The 10,226-nt window shown below is 45.1% G+C and overlaps 2 protein-coding genes across 4 annotated transcripts in view; both read right to left on the reverse strand.

The window, feature by feature from the left end:
* The window catches only part of ATF2 (activating transcription factor 2), a 56,910-nt gene extending 54,184 nt beyond the window's left edge, over positions 1-2,726 (reverse strand). For 2 of the 3 annotated variants that reach the window (XM_014954463.1, XM_014954458.1), the window contains exon 1: positions 2,630-2,716. The gene's annotated coding sequence lies outside the window, so the exon portion shown is untranslated. Of the gene's footprint in view, positions 1-2,629 lie in introns of all 3 variants that reach the window. The other variant, XM_014954461.1, reaches the window with a different exon arrangement.
* A 4,167-nt stretch (positions 2,727-6,893) lies between these two features.
* Positions 6,894-10,220, reverse strand: ATP5G3 (ATP synthase, H+ transporting, mitochondrial Fo complex subunit C3 (subunit 9)). The gene is made up of 4 exons (XM_014954688.1): positions 10,069-10,220; positions 9,062-9,139; positions 8,499-8,692; positions 6,894-7,138 (listed from the first exon to the last, which is right to left on the reverse strand). Exons 1-4 carry the CDS (start codon positions 10,105-10,107, stop codon positions 7,024-7,026), a joined length of 426 nt encoding a protein of 141 aa, XP_014810174.1. The 5' UTR covers positions 10,108-10,220; the 3' UTR covers positions 6,894-7,023.
* Between the last annotated feature and the right edge of the window lie 6 nt (positions 10,221-10,226).

Raw genomic sequence — 10,226 nt, forward strand, 5'->3', positions numbered from 1 at the left:
GAAGGGTAAGGGGCCCCGCGGCGGCGAGCGGGGGCGGCGATGGGGGCGGATGGCGCGGGGGCGCCGCCACTCACCCGCTCCGGCTGCCGCACCTCAGGGCCGACGGGCTAGGGCGTCTGTGCGCAGGCGCGGCGGGGCGGGGGGCGAGCGCCCGGATGCGGCGCGGCGGAAGGGGGCGGAGGTGCGGCGCCAAGGTCACTTTGTACCGACTCCATCGGCGGCAGCGGCGGGGGGCGGCACCCGGGGACAAAGTTGGAAACAGTGTAGCATAAACTTGAAAAAAATGTATTGAATAATTATTACATATTGACTTATATTTCTGTCACTAACTATATCCAATCCCTCCTTAGAGTGCACATTATTGATGTGAAGCAAATGTAGTTAAGTTATGCAGGAGGACAATAACTTGAAATCTACTCATTATTCCAAAAGAAAAGTTAATGGTATTGAATCATGTTTGGTCCTCTGAAAACAGTTTAATGCATTGCTTTTTATGGAAATTCAAGATCATTTTAAGAAACCCTAAAAAACCCCCACCATGTTGAGATTAGAAATAACATATAAACTTTTAAAAACAGTAGAGCTTCTCAGAGATATAAATATCCATTTGTAAGTTTAAACTGATTTATACTGGAAGGAAAAAAAATAATAGCTAATAACAGAAAATTAATTGTAGGCAATAGATACACCCAACATTTAATTAAACAAGATTTGAGAGAATACCTTATTTCAGGCTGCTCAAGACTTCGTCACAAAACAGAAGTAGCATGAAAATCAAAATTAGTTATAAAGTTACGTATGATCAAATTTAAGACTGAAAGCATTTTATGTTAGATGCTGCATAGTCTAGAAGTTTCTAGAAAAAGACACACCAAACATGTTCTTATTTCTGAATTCAAATCTGGATAAAAACATCAACTACACTGTGAAGAAGATCAAAAGCTCAATTAGATGATCAAGTATTAGCATGCAATATCAGTATCTATATATAAACTCATAAAGGATTTTTTTTAAAAAGCTGTTTCACTCCATCTACACACTAAGATTTTTTTATTATTATTTCACATTTCTCTTCATGCGTTATATAACAAGCAGTCCCTGACAAAGTTATTGTTTTGTTTAACATAACTTTCTGATTCTAGAATGCAGAATTATGAACACTAAGAGAATGCCTAACTTCACTATAGTCTGTCCCTCTGAAATAAGGTCTGCAACTAGATGTCCACTAGTAGTAACTTCTATTTCAGTAGAAGGCTGAAGAAATCACGTCTAGACACTTAGAGAAGACTAGAACCTTAAGGAAAAGTCCTCCTCATCCTACAAGCTAGTGCTGAATTTAGCATTGAACATAGACCTAGTAGAACTACAGGCTTAACCTCAGGAACACTTGTTTTCATTAACTCCATCTAGCTTTACACTCAGCAAGTGCTTAGGACATTCACTGCCACGAGTAGAATATGACAAGAAGAAAACAAAAATCTCATTTTAAAAGATGGAAAAGAAAATACACTTTGACCATATTCAGGGTTGTTATTTGGAAAGAGGCGGATGACTCAGAGCTCTCAGCTTTATTAGAATTTCTCATTCTAGTGCAAGGAAACAGGTGACAGTATCACTAACGGAAGATAAACATTTCTGGGAGAAATTAACATAACAAAAAGCAAATGAGCAATACAGAGTGCATGGACAGGACATGGAAACATACTCATGGATCCCATCTCAAGAATAGGGAGGCAGAAAGGCTGTAGAAAGAATAAGACTGCAGAAGCAACATGGCAGCACACATATCCCTTAACTCTTAACATCAAGTTGCACCGTGGCATAAAGCATTTGTGCCTAAAATATCATGCAGCCATCATTGCTTGAGGGCCTGTGATGTGTTTTTTCACATGAAAGCTTCAGACACCTTTTAAGACAACTCGAGATACAAAACGCACAATAACAGGCAAAGTCAATGGGGCAGCCGGTGCAGAAGGACCACCACGGCCAGACCCCAGCCAGGCCAGCACCTCCCGCTGGTGCAGCAAAGCTGCTTTTACCGCCCAGCACCCCCCCACACCCTACCACCCCGACACCAGCGCCGGGGACGGACCCAGGCCTCCCTTCAGAGCAGAAGATGGATGCAGGGAGAGGCCTGCTCGGAGCTGAGCCGGAAAGGCCGAGCCCGGCTGCCCCCTTCCTCCCGCCCTCCTCCGTGCCTCGCACCCCCGCGGGCCGGCCCCGGGGCAGGCACTGGCGATGCCCCCGCGGGGCAGCCCCACGATGGACGCAGGGCGCTGCAGCCCCCCTCCACCCTCCCGCCTCCCCGCCCCGCTCGGCTCTCTCGGGGCGCCAGGACCCCTACCTCCGGGCGGGTAACGGTCTCGGCGGCGCCGACCGGGCCGCCCCGCCCCGGCTCTAGGGGCGGCGGGAGGCGCAGGCCGCGGTGGGGGAGGGGGCTGCCGTGGAGAGGAGCGGCGGCGCCATGTTACTGCCTCCCGGGTATCCCCCCCGCCTACCGCCGAGCGGGACCGCTCCCTCCCCTTCACACCCGGGTGCGCCCGCCCGCCCGGGTGCCGCCGCGGCGCGGAGGGAGAAGGAGGAGGAGCCGCCGGGCCGAGCCGGACCGCGCTGGTGTTTACAAACTCACCCGGGAACGCGGGCCGAACCGCGCGTTAAAGGCCGGGTCCCCCACAGGCTTCCGTCACTTCTCGCGAGAGCCGGCCTGACATCTCCGCGGGCAGCGGGGTGGTGCGGGTCACGTGGCCGGGAGGGGCGGGGCGGAAGGCGGGGCGCGCCGCGGATTGGGCGATGCCGGGAGGGGGCGGTTTGAGGGACGGTGTGGCCGGAAGCGCCGAGTGCGCGGGTGTGGCCGAGCGGCGCGGCTGGAGGTGGGGGGGGAACGCCGCCCGGTCCGCCCGCAGGCGGGTCACCCAGCCGCTGCTAACGGCGGCTCTCGCGCCACGTTGGGCCAGGAGGGTCGTTAGCGGCGTTAAACGGCTTCTCAGCGTTCGGCGCAGCGACCCTCCCGCCAGGGACCGCGTCTGGACGGGGCATCGGCCACCACAGCCAAGCCAGGCCGCGTCCCTCGGGCCGAGCAGGGTTGGCAGAGGCAGGTGGGGAGCTGGGAGGCCGGGGTGCAGCCCGGGGAAGGCAGCAGCAGGCAGGCAGAGCCCACACCGCTGCCAGGCTCAGCCACAGCACTGGACACGCTCGTCACATGGAAGTTTTGGAACAATCAGCCCTCCAAACCCACGTGCTGAGCGTGTTCCTGGGGTTTCTCTCATGGCTGGAACCAGGTCTGTGCCTGAAGCCATTCTTCTGATCAACATTCACCTTACTGAACACCGTATCAAAAATGCTGCAGCACTGTACAAGGGAGGGAAGCATCTTTACCTAAATTTAACACAGAAGCAATTAGCATTTCAGATGAGTTAAAATTCATAATCATAAATGACAACATGATTTAGCAAGTACATGCTCTGAATCACAGATGAGATTCTAATTCTGTGTATCGTTTGGAACTGCTGTCTTCTAAGACTGACCAGAGTATGAGACGATGAATAACAAAAAAAATCCTTAACTTCAAAAAAAGAAGTACTGGTTCCAGTAAATTGCATTATGCCTAAGTTTGCAAAAGACAGTATTGTATGTTTCATTTCTTCTAAATTGTTTTGGTGGGCACCATACAGCACTTTTGCAAAGTTATTCGAGGCAAGCTGAGATAAAAAACACTGCATAAAGTACAGTTTATGTAAAGGTGGCGTTATTCTTTACTGTAAGCATGTTGTGAAGGGCTTGAATGTTAGACAGTGCAAAGTGAAGAGAGGAACAGAGATCTTCCTTCTTCACAGAGGAACTAAGAGCTGCATTGGAAACAAGTATTTTTCAGATCTACCATCACATGGCAGCATCAGTCCTGAGCAGAGAGCTGAACTCCAAGTTTTTTGCCTTTCCTCAGTCTGAAATTGGTGCAAAAAACACAGAGGGAAAGTAGCAGGATAGAAAAGATGAATCATTTTTACCTGCGGCAATAATTTAAGAACATAATTGGTAACATAAAGATTTCCTTCATTATACATTAGGGTTAACACTGTTGTGTACCTATCACAGGTAGGATGATGTTGGATCTACTGGGACAACAGGCAGAGTAGTTATTCAGTGACAATAATCGCTGAAGCACAATCCAGTGCTCCAGCTGGCTCCATCTTCAACAGTGGAACACTAACACTGTCTTTGGATCTGAAGAATCTACAACGTGAATCTTCCCGACTTGACAGTCTCTAAGGTCAGCACAGCCCATGTCAGAAAAACTGACAAAGGCTTCAAGAAAGTGAAACCTACAAAGTTCCATGAGGCAATACTGTATCTGGTTTCTCTGACATATGAAAAAGATTTCTTGATGTAAACTCTTATGCAGAAGATCAAGTCCTTTTAAATAGCTTGTTGCTGCCCAATCGCTGCAAAGATTTTAAAAAAACCTGCAACATTTAGTCTTTTACACAGCTATAGTTGTTTCTTTTGTGGGCATTCTAGAAAAACCAAGAGAAATTTTTTAAGACCACTCAAATTGACTGAGCTGTTGCCAAGATGCTCAAGTAACCACTGAAACCAAGCTCCAGTTTTCAAGAGCAGTGAAAACAGAGCAATAGAGAAAGGGACCCAATGTGCCCTGTGATGGTTCAGGTGTGAAAATCTGCCCATCACTCATAAGCCCCTTATTGTCTATAAGAAGGATAATCCCCTGTGTGAAGGTTTGTTACCATGTTTTGAAAGACCTTCATTAGTCTTTATATGTAACACTGAGATCTGATTCTTTTAAGATTCGCAGAACCTCATAGCAAACTTGTTTGGGTTTGGCCCATGTTCACCAGTTTAAGAGCAAGTCAAAAAGTAACAAACTTGGGGAGATGCTATTACGGAAATAGACGGGCTTAACATCCATCTACAGGGTCACCTCAGATCTCTGCTGCCTTTTGGACAAGGCTGATCATAAGGAAAAGGCTACACATTGATAGGGTGAACCACATGGGAAAAGCTGGAACGTAGATCCAGAAATCATTATTCACAGCTGATTCAAGCAGCTCATGACTCAGGTGGCTTTCTTATTGAGGTTATGGAGCAATAGCTTAGCCAGAACTTCTCTCCATATCAAACACACAATTGTAACTCAGCAGAACCATTTTATACCTAAACAAATTGATAAGTATGATTAATAGAGCTGGAGCTAGCCTTGACCAAGACAAGTTTGAAGATCCTTATTTGACTAAATCCCAGTGGTATGGAAATCTGAAGCTTGAATTAAGCCAGTCCACTAGACTAATCCACGACATTAGGAAATAGGGATTGCCACCTCAGATGCCTGCACAGATCTCTACATTACTGAAAGAACAGAACAAAGTTCATCACCCTCCAGAAGGACAGCAGTACACACAAGAGCTATAGCCTAGAATTGTAGTAATCATTATCTGCCTTTCATCCAGGGCCAATGCGCTGTATGTCAGCTCTGTAACAGAACAGCTCATGAGGATGGGTTACAGCAAGCTCCTAAACAAACCCAGCGTAAGCACAGACCACATGTAAGATGGCTGCAATATGCTTTACCTCCTACCCCTCCCTCACCCCTCAAAGCCCCCACTTCCAGACCTAGTCATATAAGGCACTACTGATACTGTGCTAGAGATGAATGTTTAAAGATGCTGCATATTCCACACTCTGAAACCTCAGATATATAAAAGGATTTACATAGCAACTTTTAATCCTTTAGAGATGACCATTTTCTTCCAAGAACATATGGGGAAAGTAGCTTCTCATGCTAGGTCCAAGCTAGACTACATGAACACTAATTCGGTGTTTGAATCAGATGAAAAACAAAGGTCTTACCTGCACCTTGCAGTGATCTGAGAGCCTAGTCACTTCTCCAGTTCCCAGGGATAGGCAGCTTACAGTAAAAAGTTTCCTAGATTTAATTCAGTAATTACTAATTTTACAGCAAGATGACAGAGCTCTTAACAAGCTTGCTCACATTCTTGCAAAATTCATGTTGTATTTGTTGAATGATCAGATCTATTATTTAATATTCTGAATAAAGTTTGAGATGCTATCAACCCCCCCACCAGATTAGCATACAGTAGCACAGAATATGTTGTTGTAAGTGTAGACAAAATGGTAAATGCATTCAGATTGTTAAGAGACAGATACTGTGAGAAGCAAAGCTTGATACTGCAAGTATTTTGTTATTAAAAATGCTTTCATCCTATAGCTCTTAGAAGAATTTGGGAGATAACACAAGGCTGACTTTACAAAATTAGGAAGCTGGAACTTCTCCCTTTTAATTAGGTGATGCCAAGAATGCCGTAACTAAGTAAGTGTATATCAATGTGCTGCAGTTAAATGCCTTGGACCAATCTAAAGCAGTAGTTAGTTTAGTTCAATGGGGACACTGCTCAGAACAAAGTGGAAAATTTTTATCATGGTGATCAAAATTTGTAGTGTAACTGAAAACTGATACAAAGAGAACTTTCCTATCACTGCCCATGGATTTGTGCTTAGCTCCTTCTATCAAGAGGTGCCAGAACACCTCATGTGCCAGCTAGCCTGAGGAAAAGAAAAAAAACCAGCAAGTTGTGCACAGAAACAGCTCTGGCTAAGTTTGAAACAACTGAAGGAACAAGGCCTGCAGTACAGCCTTTCACATTATATCTGCGCATCCTTTGATCTTTCAAAGATATGCCACACTAATTTTAACTAACAAGTGACACTCCTATATATATTAATAAAATATTTGACTTGAAGTCATTGTTTGAAGGGTCCTATCTGTTATGTCATTATCAGGAGAAATGCATGGTGACCGAATGACAAGATGCTGTCTTCCACACATCGTACTGAGAAAGATAATAAATGCAGGCAACAGGTTGACAGTTAAAGTTGTTATCTTTAATGAAATGACTTTGGAAATAGCATCAATTTCCATGACACCAACATTTTGGGAGTCCCATAAAATGCAGTTACATTCCAATGCCAATATTACAGGCAGATCTCCTTTCACATGGCAAATAGGATCAAGAAAGCAACCATCAGACAGAAGAGACCCATAGCTTCAGACAGGGCGAATCCCAGGATAGCATATGAGAACAGCTGCTGCTTCAGAGAAGGATTTCTAAAAGAAAGCGAAGGTGTAAGACCTTTGTCTCTTTAAAATTAAGATGTTTTTCATACAGTTTAATGCATCTGACAGATTCAGAACCTTATACTTCCTTGCCACAGATTCCATGACAGGAAAAGTCAATAAATCCAACCTTTTTAAGGATTTCACTGAAGACAAATGACTTGGCAATTAAGACTAGATTCAGGTTATGCAGATTATATATAGCTTTTCCAAATGAGCACAGTTTTTGTGACTACATTCATATATGCTTTTGAATTTGACTTCTCTACATCCTCCCATGCAGGAACTATCAGCACTATACTTTATATAGTTCACATTTGTGACATTAGAACTACATTCCAACAAAGTTTGTGTATAACATTTTAAGTAGCTTTCAGACAAATACAGGAACTGAAACCACCTAGAGAAAAAAAATGCACAGCAGTTTGTTGCAAAATTGCAATGAATTACTCCTCCAAGAAATGTGCGGGAGAGAAGAAACCCACCCTTAACATAATACTCTGAAGTAATGCTCTATAATCTCTTACTGTCATGTTAATGCCAAATTCTAAGGAGACATTAGTTTTGTACTGAAAACACTTTATGTTTCAAGTGGAAAGTGAACTTGTCTTCAGTAGAGTTTAAAAATTTTCAAGAAATAAGACTTAATTAAGTCTTACCTGGTTGAAAAAGTAATGAAGAACACGAAACCTCCTGTAAGGCTTTTTTATGCCTGTATCAGTTTCGCTCTTCCGTGATACAATGTGAACTATTGCTACTACAGGAATGTGGTGAACTTATCTGGAAGAAGTTCACCCCTACTATAAAATCCCCATCCTTAACCCCTTCAGATTCCTACAAGGAATGACTACTCATTCAATAAAGTAACTACATGTTCTGAGATGCAAAGCTGCACGTCAGAAAAATGAATTAAGCATCCATTTCTAATTAAGAATCTTGATTACTAAGTCTAAAACATACATTATGATCAGTTTTCATACAGTTTCTCTTTAGGACTTCTCCCTTCTACACGGGAAAAGATCTAGGCTAGATTTTTAATTCAGTTCTGGAACTGAATGATGAAACATTGGACTTCAGTGACCGAAATACTGACCAAGTCTAATTGGTCTCATTTCTTTCACATCTCTTCTCCAGATAGAGTGTACAAAGTTCTAAATTTAACAATACATCCATCCTGATTAATTTACTACAACTTCATATAATTCCATTTAACCATACCTATCATTAATAGTTATTATTATAAGAATTTATTACAGTGTCATCATCCTTACTACAACTTAGCTTATCTGGGGGTGCCGTCTCAAAATACATCTGCATGCAATTCGAGAATTTTATAAGAAAGATTGATTACCTGGCATAACCAATGATTAGACTACCGAAGACTGTTCCAATACCAGCACCAGAACCAGCCACACCAACTGTGGCAGCACCAGCACCAATAAATTTGGCAGCAGTGTCAATGTCCCTGCTGATAGCACTAGTCTGGAATTCTCTAAGTGCTAGTCGGGAGACAGTAGTTTGGGCCCCGCTAAGTGTTGAGTTGCCCTAAGAAAACAAAACATGAAAGAGCATTACATTCAGACACAGACCATTTTCTACGACCACTTTGATAGTGTTATTTTGCAGCTTTAAAAGTTGTGTTAGATCCAATGTCTCATTCCTCTTCCAAGTGATGAGACTATAACTAAAAGTAAAAAATTCAGGATGTTACCTGTTCCACCCAAAAGCAATCAACATTAAATGTGAAAGACTATTCAGGGGAAACAGCAAGACAGCAATAAGTATTATTAGGTGTTTGACTTAAAGCAAGTTTCACACTATAAACGTTTGAGTTAGTACAAGTGAACTCTAGGTTGAGGACATTTAGGCTCACCAGGTAATTTAGGAAGATACAGAATTTTGTTTATAAGGTACCTCTCCATTCTTGATCTCTGGCCTAGACAACACAGATGCTGAAATTGGTCTGTACAAGACTCTTGATCCAGCACGGATCTGCAAGATGAGAAAAAGAGCTATAAAAAAAGAAACATTTGATCACAGCTATTCCCATACACTACGCCATTTTTTAATGTGAAAGACAGCAATCTTTGCTTAGTTGGATATAAAATAAACAATACAGAAGCAAATATTGCCATGCGATTTAATAGCACAGTCTTCAGAAGACATTATTGCAAATAGCTACCATCATTCAATGAACCCGTACGTGCATTGCACTAACGGAAAACGTAGGAAAACAGCAACAAAAATGCCAGAAAGGCCAGGAGGCAGTGATATACACGTTGAAATGAAAAAATAAAAACCACCAAAAAGAATTCCAAAGTTGTTAAATGCACTGACGTAGCCCAAGCTTTTAAATCTAGCATGGCATAAATGAATGAATCCTCTTTCACAAGCGGCCTGTACGTGTCCTTGGGCTTCCAGCAGCCTAAGGTCATATCGGCTCTTGCACAAAGCTCTTCCTGCAGGGGAGACCTGCGCCTGCACCATGCAAAATAAGACGTTCTGCAGGCTAAAGAGGACATTTTGAAACGGGATAGTCCCTTGTCTCCGCAAGGGCAAAAAAAAAATCCCGGCCTCGCATAGGACAAGCAACAGGCTGGAGTTTGACCTACAGCACGGCGCTGACCGCACCAGGCCCCAGGGCTTTCCGCGGCGCTGCCCTCCCCCTTCGCCGCTGCTGTGGGAAGGCCCCTCACCTTGGCAAAGGGCCCTGGCCCCCGCCAAGGAGGCGGGAAGGAGAACCAGGCCCTGCCGCAGTCCGCCCCCCCTCACCCTTCCCCCTCGGAACGGGCCCGTCCTTGGGGCCTGCGGCGGGGCGCGGAGAGCCTCCCGGCCCTCGGGGCGCCCTTCGACCGCCGCCGACCCCGCTGCAGCCCGGGGCGCGGAGGCCCAGGCGCCCTCCCCTCCGCGCCCCCACTCACCAGGGAGGGCGAGGTGGCGAGCTTGGCGCAGGCGAACATCTTGGCGGGCGGCGTCCCGGCGGGGGGGGGCACAATCCGGTATCTCTGCGGAGAGAGGGAGAGAGGGAGAGAAGGGTAAGGGGGCCCGCGGCGGCGAGCGGGGGCGGCGATGGGGGCGG

Source organism: Calidris pugnax, unplaced genomic scaffold (assembly GCF_001431845.1).
Source record: "Calidris pugnax isolate Ruff unplaced genomic scaffold, ASM143184v1 scaffold103, whole genome shotgun sequence".
NCBI classification, from domain to species: Eukaryota; Metazoa; Chordata; class Aves; order Charadriiformes; family Scolopacidae; genus Calidris; species Calidris pugnax.